We start from the raw sequence: 18,092 nt of genomic DNA on the forward strand, positions 1-18,092 counted from the left end.
ACCCGAGCTGCTCTTTCCATGTCCTGCATGTTGCTAAGTCTCACAGGTTTCTCTGTCTGAGGACTGTTTGACAAAGGGATTCTTTCAGTTGACCCCTTTTGCGTGTTCCTTCAGGTGCCCAATGGCACATCTGCCATTGCAGATGCTCCTTGTTCTTAAGCTGTTCCCCACATATTACTAGCTTCTTTTCTGCATAACTTTAGAGATAAAGGTTTGTTGAAGTCGCACTAATCTTGGCAATTGTTATAAATTCATCCCATTAAATACCTAGAATTTATCTGTATCATTTGTGGATTTCAAGATTTCCCATCCATATGTTGATATGGAAATAACATTTAAGTTGAAAACTTACAGTTTGGTATTAAATTGTAGATTTTCGATGACCAAATCTTAAGCTGGTGATTGCAGCTGCTGCTGTTCAATTTGTGGTATTATTTCCTTCTGGCCATCCCCATTGGCTTGCACATGACTGCCAAGGCATGTGAATCGACTCACATTTTATATTCCTTTGTCTTCTAAAGTAATGCTTGAGTTGGGAGTTCTGCTTATGGATGACTTGGTAGTTAGAAGACTAAACCTCACCTCACTACTAGCTTGAACTAACAAACTGAGTTTACATTGTAATCAATTTATTCTCTAGGCATTGCATTTCTATTGGCAGACACACAAGACTTATTTAAGACAGGAGGAGAACTGTTTTTAGGCAGAACTGAGAAGTTCATAAATATTCATCGGAACAGTTTTTTGCTTTTGTCAGCTGCCTTGCATGGACCAAAAGAATGGGATTTAATGTTCAGAATTCAGAAAAGGTATGTCTTTAATTGGATCAGTATTTTTATTACTAAAGAATAATGAAATGTAATATTAATGAATATTTGCACAAAGGTCCTATATACAGATTTTCAAAGGTCCTGCCAAGCTGAACACTTGCCAGACTGCTGTGAGGTGATCCAGTGGCTGAATCCTCAGGTGTTTTAAGCCCCCAGAGTCTCAACAGAGCCAAAGCACTGTCTCTGTCTTGGGGTTCCTAGGCACATGCTCAGGGTTCAGAGCCTCTGTCTAGTATCCCCCTCCTGAGAGCTACAACCTCACAGCTCATTACCCAGTCCTTAGAAACAGTGCTAAGCAGGAGCCAATTTACCATGAAACAAGCTGTGCAGTGGCACAGGGCCCCCAGCGGGGGAGGGAGGGGGGGCATCTCACAAAATGCAGGACAAATCTCCCTGAGTCCTGGCCAGTGGCGCAACAGGGCTCAGGCAGGCAGGCTGCCTGCATGCCGTGGTCGGTGGCCCACGCTGCTCCCTGAGGCAGCTGGCATAGAATCATAGAATCAAAAGGTTGGAAGGGACCTCATGAGGTCATCTAGTCCAACCCCCTGCTAAAGGCAGGACCATTTTCCCTAAATAATCCCAGCCAGGGTGCGGTCTAGCCGGATTTTAGATAGCTCTAAAGATGGAGATTCTACCACCTCCCTAGGTAACCCATTCCAATACTTCACCACTCTCCTAGTCAGAAAGTTTTTTCTAATATCCAGCCTCGATTTCCGCAGCTGCAACTTCAAACTATTGCTCCTTGTTCTGTCCTCCGTCACCACTGAGAACAGCCTAGCTCCCTCCTCCTTGGAGCATCCCTTCAAGTAGTTGAAGGTTGCTATCAAGTCCCCCCTTAGTCTTCTCTTCTGCAGGCTAAATAAGCCTAGTTCCTTCAGTCTCTCTTCAAAAGTCATGTGCTCCAGTCCTCTAATCATTTTTGTTGCCCTCCGCAGAGATCGGGGCAGGGCGGGGGCGGGGGGTGTCGGAGAATAATTATTTAATGACGGGAGCTGGTGAGATTCAAAAAGTTCAAGCTTTGTCACCATTACTACACAGTCAACACCGCATGTCAAAAGCTCCTGAAATCAAACGCTCGTGAGTTCTCTGGCCGCGTTTTCCTCACTTTGCCTCGCTGCAAATTTTGATTATCGCCGGAAATAGTTTTGGGGCTGTGGGTGGATATGGCGAAGTCGACATTTACCGATAAAAATCAAATCCTCACAATGTCTAGACAGACGCACTCTGCACAGGGCTGATGAGAGAGGGGGAAGCCGGTACAAATTACCGGGGCCCAGCGGTCCGGAAGGGGGCCCGGGGCCTGGCTTCATTGGCCCTGTTTAGCCGGTCCGCCCTTGCTGGGGGGGCTGAAAAAAATTTTTTCACAGGGGCCCGAACCCGCTCTCGGCGGCCCTGACTCCGCATTCTCGCCTCACACACATACACCATTGATAGTTTTAAGCGCACGCATTTTATAATCCTAATCTCTCTCCCCCACACACAAATAACTCACCTTTTGACTCTGGCACCCAGACACAGTGTATTTTTAATCACACATCTGCACACTTCACAGGGCTTTTCTCACACAGGCCTGTGTGCGGGGTTGGGGGGGTTGCTTGTCCATTTATCCTGGCTGCCCATCGTCACTGTGTCTGGGCACCTTCTGGGTAAATTCTGTAGCACTAGCAGAACACCTAGAATCATAGACGATCAGGGTTGGAAGGGATCTCAGGAGGTATCTAGTCCAACCCCCTGATCAAAGCAGGACCAATTCCCAACTAAATCATCCCAGCCAGGGCTTTGTCAAGCCTGACCTTAAAAACCTCTAAGGAAGGAGATTCCACCACCTCCCTAGGTAACCCATCCCAGTGCTTCATCACCCTCTCAGTGAAAAAGTTTTTCCTAATATCCAAACTAAACCTCCTCCACTGCAACTTGAGACCATTACTCCTTGTTCTGTCATCTGCCACAACTGAGAACAGTCTAGATCCATCCTCTTTGGGGCCCCCTTTCAGGTAGTTAAAGGCTGCGATCAAATCCCCCTTCATTCTTCTCTTCTGCAGACTAAATAACGCCAGCTAGATAGAAACCTGCTAGATTTCACACAGCCTCTGGCACATCTAAGTTTGTGAGGGTGAAAGTACTGCTAGCGGCACGCTTTGGGGGTGGTGTGGGGGTTGCTCGATTGATTTGCTTAGTGAGACAAGGTGGGCGAGGGACTATCTTTTATTGGAGCAGCTTCTGTTGGCGAGAGAGACCACCGTTTGAGCTTAGACCGAGCTCAAGGGTTCATGGCTTGAGGTTATGTTCAGGGAGTTTTGGAACAGCAAGGTGGATGTCATATTTCTGTGTGTGAGAGCGAGCCAGAGACCAGCACACTGCCCCCTGCTGGTGGAGAATCACAGCTCTGTGTGTGTGTGTGTGATTACAGGTGAATCCTGCCCCATTGCACTCAATGGGAGCTTTGCCCCAGATCTCCGGGCACAGATACACGCTAACACACTCCAACATTCTTGGTGTTTCTCTTAGAAAACTTTTAACAAACATTTCTCCTCTACCAACAAAAAAGCCTGAGTCCTCCGTCGTCACCCACAGGCTGGTTACAATCCTAGAATACAGGGCAAAGGCATTTACCACACACTGCTCATTCACAGAGCTAAAAAGGAGACAGTCACTAGGCGACAAATGCTACCATGACATGAATCACACACATAGATAAACCAGTCATTTCCAGCAGCTTAACCACACTTCTTTGCGTGCTGAGTGGAGGCTTTACCCCGCAGAGTAGTGAATGTTGAGCCCTGAGTCTATAGAGTGCAGGAGACACTAGACTATAATGAGACAGACAAGTCGACAGATAGAAGGGGGAGGCTGGATAAGTAGAAACACCACAATCTGAGATTAGATAGCTAGATAGAGGGGGTGTGGGGGGATGGATGGATGGAGGGAGGGAGGGGGTGTATAGGGGCAGACAGAGGGGGTGGATGGATGGATGGATGGAGGGGGAGTGTATGGGGATGGATGGACGGATGCATGGATGGGGATGGATAGAGAGAGAGAGTGTCAGAGTGAACAGCTAGACAAACAGAGCAGAATCTAATGAGACAGACAGACGGACACACTGTGCATTACTGACAGGAAGACAGAATTCATGTAGCAATTGTAACCCACGACTCGCTGTCAGAGCAGCTGGAAAATGTCCAGATCAGCCAGGCAGCGCTGAAAGCCCAGTTCAGACTCTCGTTGCCCCAGAGCAGCATTGGCAAACGAGTGATCCATGAGCACCCAGTTCCTCAAGGCAGCACAGCGCCCTAGGCCGCAGGTCTGGCCCCTGGGAACAGAGAATCTCCTAGACGTTCACACACTTCCAAGCTACATTGAGCTGGCTTTTCTTTCCTAAAGCCCAGCTTTGTTTTTATTAACGTCATTCCCCCCCCAAAACCCACCAGCATTGCTGCAAATCCGCCAAGTGCTCCTTTGAGGTTGTACAACGCTGGCCTCCAGGGGGCAACTTGCATTAGATGGGGCACTGGCTCTTCAAGGCGCAGTACCCCTCCTGGCCACCAGTAGTGCTAGAACAGCCCCGTCCCTGGGAGCTGCAATACCCGTGGGACACCACCGAGGTGGGAGAAGATGTCTGTCTCTGCAGAGCAGGGCTGTAGGTAGTGGACAGAAAGCCTAGAGCAGGAAATATAGGGCTCAATTAGGGGTCATTCGATTCAGCCCCACAGAGGTAGAGAACTAGACTGATTTTGATGGTCCAGCTGGCCTCCTTTATGCCCAGCACATGCTTCAGGGCCAGGCTGGCCTCCAGTGATTTTTGGGAGAGGGTGAAATTCTGCTTCCTTTTCACACCAGACATCACAAATTCCCAGTGACCAGTTTATTGGCTGGAGGAAATTGGCCAGTTTAGGTCAACATGGCATGGAGACAACACAGAAGGTCATTCTCTCCATACACTATCCATAACAGGGCATCCTTCTCCCTGGCCCATTGCCTCATGGGAGAGCTAGACACAGAGAGAGAGAAGCTGGGGGAAATCTTAGCTTCATTGTCTTTGCTCTAGTGATGCAAAACCTAGAATCTCAACTTTTCTCCTCCAAAGGTCAGGGAAGATTTTCATCAACATTTGAAATGTTCACAAACAACTTGCAACATTTCGACCTTTTTCCATCAAAATGTCAAATGTGGTTAATTGCAACGTTTTCCTCCCAAAATTCAGAATCTCAGAACATCTCAAACATTCACATTTTTCATCCACCTTCCAAACGTCGATCTTCTCGATGAGCATTTTGAATGGCATTGAATTTTTTTCACTCTCCATTGAAACTTCTAGTGAACTTTTTCATCAATTTCAAATTCCAAGAAAATATTTTCGACATTTCAAATTTTGATATTTCTTTTCCATCCAGATCTCATTGTAATATTTTCATCAGAAACTGAACTGACACATTTCCCGTCAATAAAAATGGTCAAAAAGGTCCAATTTCAGTAAAAATGTTCAACATTTCTACAAAAAAAAATCATCCATGTTTTGAATTTCAATATTTTTTCCATCAGAATTTTTAATCTTATTGAAATTTTTGCTCAAAAATTTGAATTGCAACATTTCACATCCACAGTTCAAATTTCAGTGAAAACATTCATCAGCATTTCAAATTCACACAAAAAACTTTCACTGACATTGTAAATTTCCATTTTCCATCAGAATTTCAAATGTCGTCGTAATATTTTCATCACAATTAAAATTCCAGTGCATTTTTAATCAATTTCAAATTTTAAAAAAGGTTTTTTCACTGACATTTCAAATTGGGACATTTTTCATCAAAATTTCATCTCTCTAAAATTTAATTCCAACATTCTCAAAGATGCCTCAAATATCGATGAAAATGTGCATTAAAATATCAAGTTTCAGTGAAAACTTTTCAGCCGCATTTCAATTTTTGCTATTTTCCATCTCTAATTTTGAGCACCAACAAAATTCCTCCTCAAAATATCACAAGCATTTCAACCCAGAAATTCCAGTGGCACTACTAATTTGGATATTTTCCATCAGAATTTTGAGACTCATTGAAATTTTCCCCCTACAAAAATGAAAATTCCAATGACATTTTTCATCAATTTCAAATTTCACCACCGCATTTTCACTGACATTACAATTTTGATATTGTCTCCCATGATGGCAAATCTCACTGACATTTTTCCTCAAATCACACTTTGAAATTCCAATGAAGTTTTGCATCCGTTTCCAATTTCAACAAAACATTTTCTGTCGACATTTTGAATTTTGATATTTTCCAGCAGAATTCTGAATCTCTCTGAATACTTTCTATCTGCATTTCTCAACACGTCCCAGTATTTCAATGAAAGTTTTCAACCAAACAAAAAAATTCATTACAATTTCAAATTTCACTGGGGTTGGGGAGTAGAACAAAAATTCTACCACAGAAATGCAGGAGGTGTGGAATTTCCATCCCATTTCACTAACAGCCTCCAAAACTGATTCAAATATTTTAAAGCAGAAATACAACCCTGATCTCTTTCGAAGGGAATATATTGGTTCTGACATCATCTCTAGGCACTAAAAAGGTTGTAAATTAACGATATTTATTATCCCGATTGTGGTAGCATCTCTGAGCACCAAGCATGGCCTAAGACCCCACTAGCATCCCCAGTGCTTAGCCACTGCGCAGACACAGAAAAGGGCTTGCAACCCAGTGTACAGTGGAGTGTGAAAGGAACAAGGATCCAGTGTGTAGCAAGCACCCTGCTTGCTTTTAAAGGGACCCGATCCTTGATTTTAACATCCGGTCCTCCCCATGGCATCTCCGCCCAGTCCAGAGCAGGAGCAACAGTAGATTTCATGGGTCCTCTTCCATAGCTGGCAGAATCACACAGTGGGGAACAAAGGAACAGCTGCCTCAGAACAGAGCAGTGGGCCCATCCACTCTGGTATCCCACCTCTACCAGTGACCGTCCCAGCTGCTTCAGAGAAAGGCAGATCAACCCTCTCTCTCCCTGGTGGCCAGTTCTGGAATAACTTGCCCCCAGGGAAAGGAAGATCCCACTCAAGCCCCAAGAGTTCAGACCCCAGAGTAGGGTGGATTTCATTTCCCTTCCCTCCCCTCCAACTATTGCTTATTTTAGGGTGAATAATGGAGTTTTTGGTTCCCTGGCAGGTCTGAAAAATTGGAGGGGAACAAAAATTCAGGTTTTGGGTCAAAATTGAATGTTTATGAAATTTTCAGCAAATCAAAAATTGAAAAAATCCCATCTGGGGTAAAACAAAATGTTTTGTTTTGCTTCTGAGCCTTGGTTTTTTGTCGTTTTTTAACGCTTTTGAGTTGTCATTTCAATCAAACCGAGGGAGGTTTTGAAACAAGCTGCAATCAGAACTGTGAAATATTTTCCCTTTCTTGGGATCGATTTTAGGGTTTTTTCCAACCGAAACCATCTGCTGAAACAGACAAGGAACAGCAAACGGCTTCACGGAATCTGCATGTTTCACCCCCCAAAAATTTTTGGCAGAAAAATGTCTCCCAGCTCTAGTTATTCCAAAAGTCCTATTGACAGTCATACCTTTGAATGCCCGCATTATCCTTCGCAATGTTACATCCTTAATTTAGTTTATTTTTAATTCTAGGCTCTGCTGTCATGTAGTTGCAGGTAGTTCCCCTGGCTAAGCAGAGACTGGGGCGAAAACAATCCCTGGATCAGCTCTCAAATCCCAGCCGCTACAGTTCGAGGGAAAGTTCCCAGCTGAGTTCCTCCCGGGCCAGGAGATGAAAGACACGTGTAATCAAGTGGCCCGCATGGGAAAGGATTGGGGGGTGAGATCTCAAAGACCTTCACCAAGAATGTTGGTATACATAGCCCCATTTTACAAATGGAGAAACTGAAGCACAGAGAGGTGACATGATTTGCCCCAAGGTCACCCAGCAGAGCTGGGGAGAGAACCCAGGAGTCCTGGCTCCCAGCTCCCCCTTCTCTAACCCACCAGCCCCCACTCCCTGCCCAGGGCTGGGGAGAGAACCCAGGAGTCCTGGCTGCCAAGGCACTACCCATTAGGCCACACTGCCTCCCACGACTAACTCGGGGCCCGGAAAGACTCCCATACAGAGGAAGAGACCTCAGCTGACTGGAGAGGTGACATGATCCCAACCTATAAGCACCTAAATGAGGGGGTTTGTGAGAACAGGGGGCTCTCGGAGCGAGCAGACAAAGGTCAGTTGGGAGCCAATGGCTGGGAGTGGGGAGGAGATAAATTCAAAGTGGGTAGAAGAGGAAGTATTTTGTCTCTGGGGGAGCTGGGTAACACCCACATGGGGCTAGCTCATCCCACACTGAGATGCAGCCACCTCTGAGGTGGGGCAGCTGCAAAGCGACCCAGGGACAGCTCGCCACTCCCCCCCTCCAGCGAAATCGGATCCCCCAAACAGATCCCAACATGATCTAAATCACGTCTGTCTATTATATCTCAGCCTGATCCCCTGCAAAACCAGCCACTCCCCTGCAAGATCCCAGCATGACCCCCTGCAAAAACAACCCCCCAGATCCTGTCCCCACCCACTGCAAAACCAACCCCCAAGATCCCAGCATGATCCCCCACAAAACCAGCCCCCCCAGATCCCAGCACAACCCTCTGCAAAACCAGCCCCACATCCCATCCCCACCCCCTGCAAAACCAACCCCCCAGATCCCCCACAAAACCAGCCCCCCCCAGAACCCAGCATGACCCCCTGCAAAACCAGCCTCCCCGATCCCAGCAGAACACCTGGCAAAAATCAGGCTCCCCGCAGATCCCAGCACGACCCCCTGCAAAATCAGCCCCATATCTCATCCCTGCCCCCTGCAAAATCAACCCCCCAGATCCCAGCACGATCCCCCGCAAAACCAACCCCCCAGATCCCAGCACGATCCCCCGCAAAACCAGCCCCCCAGATCCCAGCAGGACCCCCTGCAAAACCAGCCCCCCAGATCCCAGCACGACCACCCGCAAAACGAGCCCCCCAGATCCAAGCACAACCCCCTGCAAAACCAGCCCCCAGATCCCAGCACGACCCCCTGCAAAACCAGCCCCCCCGATCCCAGCACGATGCCTTGCAAAACCAGCCCCTCAAATCCCAGCACAACCCCCCACAAAACCAGCCCCCCCGATCCCGGCATGACCCCCTGCAAAACCAGCCCCCCCAATCCCAGCAGAACACCTGGCAAACCCAGGCTCCCCCAGATTCCGGCACGATCCCCACAAAACCAGATTCACTAGATACCAGGGCAACCTCTCTCATTGCCAAACCAGATCCCTACCAAACAGATCCCCAGACCAGCCACCCTCACATCCACCAACCTCCCCTTCCTCGCCCCCAGCCTCCTGTCCCAGGGCCCTCAAACCTTCATGCCCCTCCAGCGACCCATGTGCCAGCAGGCACCCCCTCCCTCCTTTGTCTATATTCCCCCCAGCCCCGGCCCAGTCTCGAGCACTGAACTTGCCGGGTGGCCTCAGGGGCTTCACACCCTGTCCCCCACGTGGTTCTGGAGGTGTTGTAGGAGCACAGAGCCCCCCTGGGAGCCTTTGCCACATTCTGGACGCGCCAGAGACATCCTCCCGTCCCGGCGGGCGGCCGTGGCTGGGCCGCGGCCCGAGGGCTGGAGGCGTGGCCGAGCCAGGGCTGAGCCGCTGGGAGGAAGGGAGCCGTCTGCCGCGTGCCTCCGTGGGCCGCGCCCAGCCACGTGGTTTCCCTGGCGCAAGAGGATGGCAGAGATCTCGGCACAGCTCTTGCGGCTCTTCTCCCCAAGCCCAGCCGGCTCCCCTCCAGCGTGGACCTCCCGGTGCTGGGCCAGGGCTGCCGCGTCCGGGAAGCCGCGCCCACACTGCGGGCACCGGAAGGGCTTGGGGTGGGAGGCCAGGTGGCGGGAGAGACCCGAGCCCTCAGCAAAGCTCTGGCCGCAGTCGTGGCACTTGTAGGGTTCAGTGGCCGGGCGCTGGATAAGGCTGGCCATTTCACCCGAGCTGGGGCGGCCACCGCTGGCTGAGCCATCGAGGAAGGGATCTGCCGCGGCCCGGCTTCTTTTGTGGACGCCTGGAGCCGCGTGGGACGGTTCTGCCCTGGGGTGACCTTTTTCGTGGACACCAAGCTCTGAGCTGTCACAGACGGGCTCCCCCTCGGCGTGGCTTCTTTCGTGGGCACTGGCCGCCGAGCACTCATGGAAGGGCTTGGATGGGGCCGGAGCCGAGCTCACCCCAAGCCCCTGCCCACAGTCGGGGCACCTCAGCTTCTCCCTGATGTGATTCCTCTGGTGCTGAGTGAGGGCAGAGATGTCACCAAAGCTTTGCCCGCAGTCGGGGCACTTGTAAAGCTTTTCACGCATGTGGGTGATCTGGTGCCGGGTCAGGGCAGCACTGTCCTTACAGCTCTGTCCGCACTCTGGGCAGATGCATGGGGCATGGATCTCCCGGTGCTCAGCCAGCGCGAAGCTATCTCCAAAGCTTTGCCCACAGTCATCGCAGATGCAAGATGAATGGATCTCCTGGTGCTTGGCCAATGCTGAGCTATCTCCAAAGCTTTCCCCGCAGTCATTACAGATGCAAGAGACATGGGTTATCTGGTGCTTGGCCAACGCTAAGCTATCTCCAAAGCTTTGTCCACAATCATCGCAGATGCAAGATGAATGGATCTCCTGGTGCTTGGCCAATGCTGAGCTATCTCCAAAGCTTTCCCCGCAGTCATTACAGATGCAAGAGACATGGGTTATCTGGTGCTTGGCCAACGCTAAGCTATCTCCAAAGCTTTGTCCACAATCGTCGCAGATGCAAGATGAATGGATCTCCTGGTGCTTGGCCAATGCTGAGCTATCTCCAAAGCTTTCCCCGCAGTCATTACAGATGCAAGACACATGGGTTATCTGGTGCTTGGCCAGCGCTGAGCTATCTCCAAAGCTTTTCCCGCAATCATTGCAGATGCAAGCCTCCCGGCTCTCCCCAAGCCCCCTGCCTCCCGCCCTGCCGCTATGCCCTTCCTCCTGATGCTGCCGCAGGGCCTCCTCCTCAGCGAAGCGCTGGCCACATTCGTGGCACACGTGGGGCCGCTCCTCCATGTGGATGCGCTCGTGGGTGATGAGGTTGGAGCTCTGGCTGAAGGCTTTGCCGCACTCCCCGCAGCGGTAGGGCTTCTCGCCGGTGTGGGTGCGGCGGTGCTGGATGAGGTGGGAGCTGCGGACGAAGCTCTTCCCGCACTCGGCGCACTGATAGGGCTTCTCGCCGGTGTGGATCCGCTGATGCCGGATCAGGGTGGAGCTCATGCCGAAGCTCTTCCCGCACTCCCCGCACCGGTAGGGCTTCTCGCCCCGGTGGATCCGCATGTGCAGGGTGAGGTTGGAGCTGAGGCTAAAGCTCTGCCCGCACTCGGCGCAGGCGTAGGGCCGCTCCTCGGTGTGGCAGCGCTGGTGGCGGGCCAGGGCTGAGCTGAGCCCGAAGGTCTTGTGGCAGGTGGGGCACTTGTAGGGCTCCACCCCCATGTGCAGCCGCTGGTGCTTGACCAGCGTGGCGCTGTGCCCGAAGCTCTTCCCGCACTGCAGGCATTCGTAGGGCTTCTCACCGGTGTGGGTGCGCTGGTGCTGGATGAGCTCTGAGCTCTGGATGAACGTCTTCCCACACTCAGTGCACCGGAAGGGCTTCTCCCCGGCGTGGATCTTCTGGTGCTTGACCAGGTTGGCGCTCTGGGTGAAGCCTTTGCCACACTGGGCGCACTTGAAGGGCCGCTCGCCGGTGTGGGTGATCTGGTGCTGGATGAGGTCGGAGCTGCGGTAGAAGCTCTTCTTGCAGTCGCTGCACTGGTAGGGCTTCTCGCCGGTGTGGGAGCGCTGGTGCTTGATGAGGTTGGTACTCTGGCTGAAGGCTTTGCCGCACTCCCCACACTGGTAGGGCTTCTCACCGGTGTGGGTGCGCTGGTGCTGGATGAGGTTGGAGCTCCAGCTGAAGCTCTTGCCGCACTCGGAGCAGCGGTAGGGCTTCTCGCCGGTGTGGGTGCGCTGGTGCTGGACCAGGTGGGAGCTCTGGGTGAAGCTCTTCCCACACTCCGTGCAGGTGTTGGGCCGCTCGCCCGTGTGGATGCGCTGGTGCCGCACCAGCTTGGACCACTGGGTGAAGCTCTTCCCGCACTCGTTGCAGATGTAGGGGCGCTCGCCCTTGCGCTGCGGCGGGGCAGGGGGCCGGGCAGAGGAGGACGGGGGCTCAAGGCGGGGCGGGCGGCCCGCTTGGGTCCAGGAAAGGTTCTCCCACGGCCACTCGGGGCCAGCGAGCTTGGGGTCCTGGAGAGGTTTGTCCTCTGGCGATGTCCGCTCCACTGGGGGAAAGAGAGAGAGAAAGATAAGAATGTGTCAGGACTCCTGGGTTCCATTCCCGGCTCTGGGACAGGAGTGGGGTCTAGTGGTTAGAGCAGGAGGGGGCTCGGAGCTAGGACTCCTGGGTTCTCTCCCCGGCTCTGGGAGGGAAATGGGGTCGAGTGGGTTAGAACTGGGGAGGGCTGGGAGCCAGGACTCCTGGGTTCTCTCCCCAGCTCTAGGAGGGAAGTGAGGATTAGTGGGTTAGAGCAGGGAAGGTTGCACCCCCACTACAGGACCAGGTATAAAACCACGGAAGTCTGACTCCCAATCTTCCTCCCCTAACCCACCAGATCCAACTCCCCTCCAAGAGCTGGGGACAGAACCCAGGAATCCTGGCCCCAGCCCCCCCTGCTCCACCCCACTAGCCCCCACTCCCCTCTCAGAGAACCAAGAAGCCCAGCCTCAGCCGATTCCTGGACAGGCTCCAAGCCGGACTCCCCCACTGCTCATGTGTGTGGGTACCTCCTGAGATCTCCCTTTCCTCGGAGCCCTGGAGATCCGGGACGCTTGGCTCTTCCCCTCTCTCCATCCGGGAGGTCACAGCGGGGGAAGAATTGGGATAATCTGCACACAGAGAAAAGAAAAACAGATAATTGTAAAGGGAGGAGAGAACCCAGGAGTCCTGGCCCTCAGCCCCCACCCCGCTCTAACTCACTAGACCCCACTCCCCTCCCCTCCCAGATCCCTGTCCCCACAGGTGTCAGTCGGGGTCACTCCAGATTTACACAGGGGTCACCAAGATCCGAATCTGTCCCAACACCTCATTCCGGTGAGAAGTGGAGCAGGTTCCCCAGCACCAGCACCAGGAATCTGCCCTCCTGGCCTGGGTTATTCAGACAAAATTTATAGCCCTTGTCAGTTTCCATGCAGGTTTTTGGAGTTTTTTAATCTTCAAAGCAATTAGAGGCATTAGCTAATTAATCCTCCCAACAGCCCTATGAGGTAGGTATTCTTAGCCCTGCCTGACACATCGGGAGCGGAATTAGAACAATGAAGTAATGTGCCCGGGGGCACGCAATGAGTCAGTGGCAGGGTTGAGATTTCGGGCTCTGAAATCCCTGGCTGCAAGCCCAGCTCACCCCGATTAGGGACAGGGTCACCGAGAGCAGAACCCAGCCGTGACTGCACTGGGGTCGCTCTCCGGATTTGCACCAGGATCCGGTCCTGACTTCCTTGAAACTGGATTTAGCTGCTTCGCTTTAACTCCTCCACTCGGGAAACCTGGACCACGCGTTTGGCTGTTATCCCTTTAAAAACCTGACACCATCTCCCCTCCTTTGTGTTTTCAGCAACTTTAAAGCCACCTAACAGCCTGTGGACTCTCTTAATTACTATTATGATTTAAATTACAGTAACACCATTCTGCTGAGAGTTGGATGGACCCTGACTGAGATCAGGGGCCCCTGTAGCGTCAGGTGCTGCACAAACCCAGATGGAGATCGGGCCATAGCACACAAGGTGCTGCACTATATAAGACGCCACTTTTCTTCCAGAGCTCAACATAGAACCCAGGAGTCCTGGTTCCCAGAGCCCCTGCTCTAACCCTCTAGCCCCCACTCCACTCTCAGAGCTGAGGAGAGAACCCAGGAGTCCTGGCTCCCAGCCCCCTCTGCTCTAACCTACTAGCCTCCACTTCCCTCCCATAGCTAGGGATAGAACCCAGGAGTCCTGGCTCCAAGCCCCTACTGCTCTAACCCACTGGTCCCCACTGCCCTCCCAGAGCCAGGGAGAGAACCCAGGAGTCCTGGCTTCCAGCCCCCCAACCACTAGACCCCACTCCCCTCCCAGAGCTGGGGAGAGAACCCGGGAGTCCTGGCTCCTACCCCCCGCACCTGTGCCCCAGCTAGAAAGATAGGTGCAATCGATGGATTTGGGTGAGCAGAGATTTTTCACCCCATCTCTGCCAGTTTCAGGACGGATCCTTCCCGTGCTGCCGTCTACTATTTTTGTGGAAGAAAAAGTGGGGAATTCGCCTAGCAACATTGTTAAGAACACCAACATCTGAGCACCACTCTGCAGCGAGGCTTTTAGCCGAGCCTAAGAGGCTAAATGCAAGAAGATCAGGTGGCCAGAACTTTGAATCCAAGATCAGCGGGACAATACACTGGCCAGCAGTGGAGGGACCGGCAGAATGGAGGCTGGTTTAGTGACAATCATTATTTATTATCATCGCAATAGCAGGCCGGAAGGGGTCTCCTAGGACACATGGTGACTGCAATTGAAGCCCGTTGCTTCTTGTCCTGTCCTCCGCGGGTAAGGAGACCAATCGATCACCCTGCTTTTTAACCCTCTTTCATGTGCTCGAACACGGTGCTCGTGTCCCCGTTCTGTCTTCTCTTCTCCAGACGAGACCAGCCCCGGTTTTTCAACCTCTCCTCATAAATCACGTTTTCTGGACCGTTCTCTCCTTTTTGGGGCTCTTTCTCCACCGCGCGGGGCCCAGAACTGGACACAGCTGAGGCCTTAGCAGCACTGAGCGCCGGGGGAGAATGACTTCCCGGCTCTCGCCTGCAACGCCCCAGAACAACGTTCGTGTGGGGGTGTGGGGGGGAGGTGTTTACCAACTGCATCACCTTGTTGACTCATATTTCATCTGTGAGCCACTCTCAGCCCCGGGTCCTTTTCTGCAGCTCTGCCTCCTAGGCCATCATTCCCCATTTTGTATCTGGTGTAATAAGATGAGGCTCCGAAATATAAACGCTTGTATCAGAGGCCTAGTCTGAGGCCTGAAGCCTGAACCAAAGTACTTCCAGACACTGCTACGCAAAGGCTGGGCTGTGAACCAGAGGCAGGCCCCCCTCACAGCAATTGGCGAGAAGAGGGTTGTTAGAAGCAGGTGCGTTCACACATAAGGGCTAATAAGAGGAACTTGTGCCAAGATGGCACCTGGACAACCTGCTACAAGGACACTCCATAGACATGACAAGGAACAGGCAGGTGCATCTTAAAGACAGGAGAGCATGATGGATAGATCTGTTTGTCTGGAACAACATGATCAAAGGGGAGACAGCACCCTAATGAGCCGAGGAACTGTACCTCAATACGTTAGGAGGGATGAGTAATCTGCCCTGTAACTGTATAGAAGAAAGTCCCAGAGTGCGCGTCTTTGGCCAGCCTAGGGGACAGTGGAAAGTCCCGCCACTGACTGAGCCGGTCCATTGCCAGGGCACAAATTTGTAGTATGTCCTGTAGGGTCTACGGGAAACTATTCCTGTGCTTCGTGTGACAATAAACCTGGCTCAGGTTCCTTCGTACCTGACTAGAGTGCGTGGTCTTTGGGGGCTCTCTCGGGGTTTGCTGTGTCAGCGACCTGCAGAGCTGGGGCAACACACAGAGGGAACACGCACGCAGCCGACTGTTATCATCGTCAAACAAGAGCAGAGCACCACACCGGTAGCTACTGATAACATCTGGGTGACGCATTGCTCCTGCCTGAGCTTCATACTTTGCATAGGTCATTCCTGAATTTCATCCTATTTAAACGGCCGGGCCCAGGATGCGTCTGACGTCCGGTAGAATCCAGGCCAGAGAACGGCACCCGCTTCCCATGGTAGGAAACCCAGTCACTTGTATTTGGTTCAAGCCTCTTCCGGGAAGGCAGCCAGTCGAGATGGGGAGGCCTCCAGAGATGGAAAATCCACCCCGGCGCTTAGGAGTTTGTTCCAATGGGTAAGCACCCACAGCGGTGGGAAATGTGCTGCCTTATTCGACACGGGAATTTGTTTGGGCTTTAGCTGCCGGCCACGGATTTTTCAGCTCTTTCTCTTCTAGGTTCAGGAGCTCGTCGGCAGCAAGGATTGGCTCAGGTCGCTTCTCCAGCTTCCTTTGGCTGAGCTCTCGAAGTCTCTCGCTCGCAGAGGCTTTCTCCCACCCTCGCCTCGTTTTTGTGGGGCCATGTCCCTGCCCCCAGAACAGCCAGCAGCACTGACGCTCTCGTTAATATGACTGAGGGTCCAATTAGCACTTTGTAGCACGGGGAGCCCGTGTTGGGTTGTGTGGCTGTTATGAACCCCAAGTCTTTTCAGAGTCACTGTTTCCCAGGATTCAGTGCCCACTCCCCTCCCAGATCTGGGGCGAGAACCAGGAGTCTTAGCTCCTACCCCTGTCCAGCCCACCAGACCCCACTCAGAGACAGAACCCAGGAGTCCTGGTTCCCGCCCCCTACCCCCCCGCCCTAACCCACTAGACCCCATTCCCCTCCTAGAGCCGGGGACAGAACCCAGGCATCCTGGCTCCCGCCTCACCCACTAGACCCCACTCCCCTCCCAGAGAACCCAGGACTCCTGACTTCCAGTCAGGCAATTTTGTAGGGCCTCTCCAAAGCCACCCCAAATCTGGAATCGTGGACACAAGCCCTAGACAGGGTGCGTCTGGGCCAGTATCGCCAGCCTCCAATGGCGAGGAAAAATCAGCCCCCTTCACAGTGGGTCTCAGCCCATGGATGCCGCTCGCTCTCTCAGCCACCACGATGGCACAGATGACGCAGCTCAACCCCTCGTTCACCTAAGGATTAGCAATGACCCCTCAACCCATCCTGCCCCGGCTACCTGCAGAGCAGCGGAACAGACAGGCAAGGTTTGAACAGGCACATTTCTGGGAGCACCAGCACCTCTGACCCCCACTGACTGGGTTGGGTGTCCCTGCTGGGCTGAGGGGTGGCTCCCAGCCCCCAATAATATTGCTCAGGGTCGGGGCTGGGACCCAGGACTCCTGGGTTCTTTCCCCAGATGTATAAGGGAAGTGGGGGTCTAGTGGGTTAAAGCAGGGTGGAGGGTCTCGGAGCCTAGACTCCTGGGTTCTCTCCGCAGCTGAGTGGGGTCTAGTGGATTAAAGGAGGGCAGGGGCTGGGAGCACAGACTTCTGGGTTTGTGGGTGGGGTAGGAGCTCGCATTCCTGGGTTCTATCTCTTGCACTGAGAGGGGAGTGGGATCTAGTGGATTAAAGGGGGGAGCCCGGACTCCTGCGTTCTCTCCCCAGCTGAGTGGGATCTAGTGGATTAAAGGGGGGAGCCTGGACTCCTGGGTTCTCTCCCCAGCTGAGTGGGGTCTAGTGGATTAAAGGGGGGAACCCGGACTCCTGGGTTCTCTCCCCAGCTGAGTGGGGTCTAGTGGATTAAAGGGGGGAACCCAGACTCCTGGGTTCTCTCCCCAGCTGAGTGGGGTGTAGTGGATTAAAGGGGGGAGCCCGGACTCCTGGGTTCTCTCTCGCGCTGGGAGGTCTAGTGCGGCTGAGCTACGTCTCCCTCTGAACCACCCCCCCCCCGCTCCCCTCCATTGTTCCTGCTGGTGCCCCCGGGCCCCACTCACCGCTCCGGCCGGCGCTGCCCGGGGAGGGGGAGCGCGACGCCCCCCGCCTGCCCGTGCGCAGAGCCGCCCCCAGGACCCGGGCTCGCATCCGGGCTCCCCCCGGGGTGGGCAGGCGCCGGGCCGGGGCTCAGGGTGACTGGCTGGCGAGCGGAGGAAGGTCCCTTTACGTATCCTGTCCCCAACCTACCCACCCTGTTACGCTACTTCCCGCTCCCGCCTGCTCCCGGCGCCAGCAAGGAGCGAGCTCTATGGTCCTGCGGCGGCTCACCCCGCGCCGCGGGTTCGAGCCCCGCCTCCGCCGGGGAGCCGGACTCCTGGGTTCTCGCCCAGCCCTGCGAGGGGAGTGGGGGCTGGGGGGTTAGAGGGGGGAGCCTGGACTCCTGGGTTCTCTCCTGATCCGACTGAGGGGGAGGCTAGGAGCCCGGACTCCTGGGTCCTCTCCCAGGCCCTGCGAGGGGAATAGTGGTTAGGGGCAGGCCTGGGAGCCCAGACTCCTGGGTTCTCTCCCCAGCTGTGTGAGGGGATGGGGACTAGTTGGTTAGAGTTGGGGGACTGAGAGACTGGACTCCTTGGTTCTCCCCCCAGGCTTGGGTGG

General features: G+C 53.3%; 1 protein-coding gene across 1 annotated transcript in view; it reads right to left on the reverse strand.

Moving 5' to 3' along the window:
- The window catches only part of LOC116816155 (uncharacterized), a 26,532-nt gene extending 8,914 nt beyond the window's left edge, over positions 1 to 17,618 (reverse strand). The window contains exons 1-3 of the mRNA XM_075064689.1: positions 17,498 to 17,618; positions 12,654 to 12,755; positions 9,324 to 12,151 (exon numbers count right to left, since the gene is read on the reverse strand). Of these exons, the coding sequence (XP_074920790.1) occupies positions 9,324 to 12,151; positions 12,654 to 12,755; positions 17,498 to 17,585 (3,018 nt within the window). The 5' untranslated portion in view covers positions 17,586 to 17,618. The remainder of the gene's footprint in view (positions 1 to 9,323; positions 12,152 to 12,653; positions 12,756 to 17,497) is intronic.
- Positions 17,619 to 18,092: the final 474 nt, after the last annotated feature.

The sequence above is a fragment of the Chelonoidis abingdonii genome, chromosome 4, assembly GCF_003597395.2.
Source record: "Chelonoidis abingdonii isolate Lonesome George chromosome 4, CheloAbing_2.0, whole genome shotgun sequence".
Classification (NCBI taxonomy): Eukaryota; Metazoa; Chordata; order Testudines; family Testudinidae; genus Chelonoidis; species Chelonoidis abingdonii.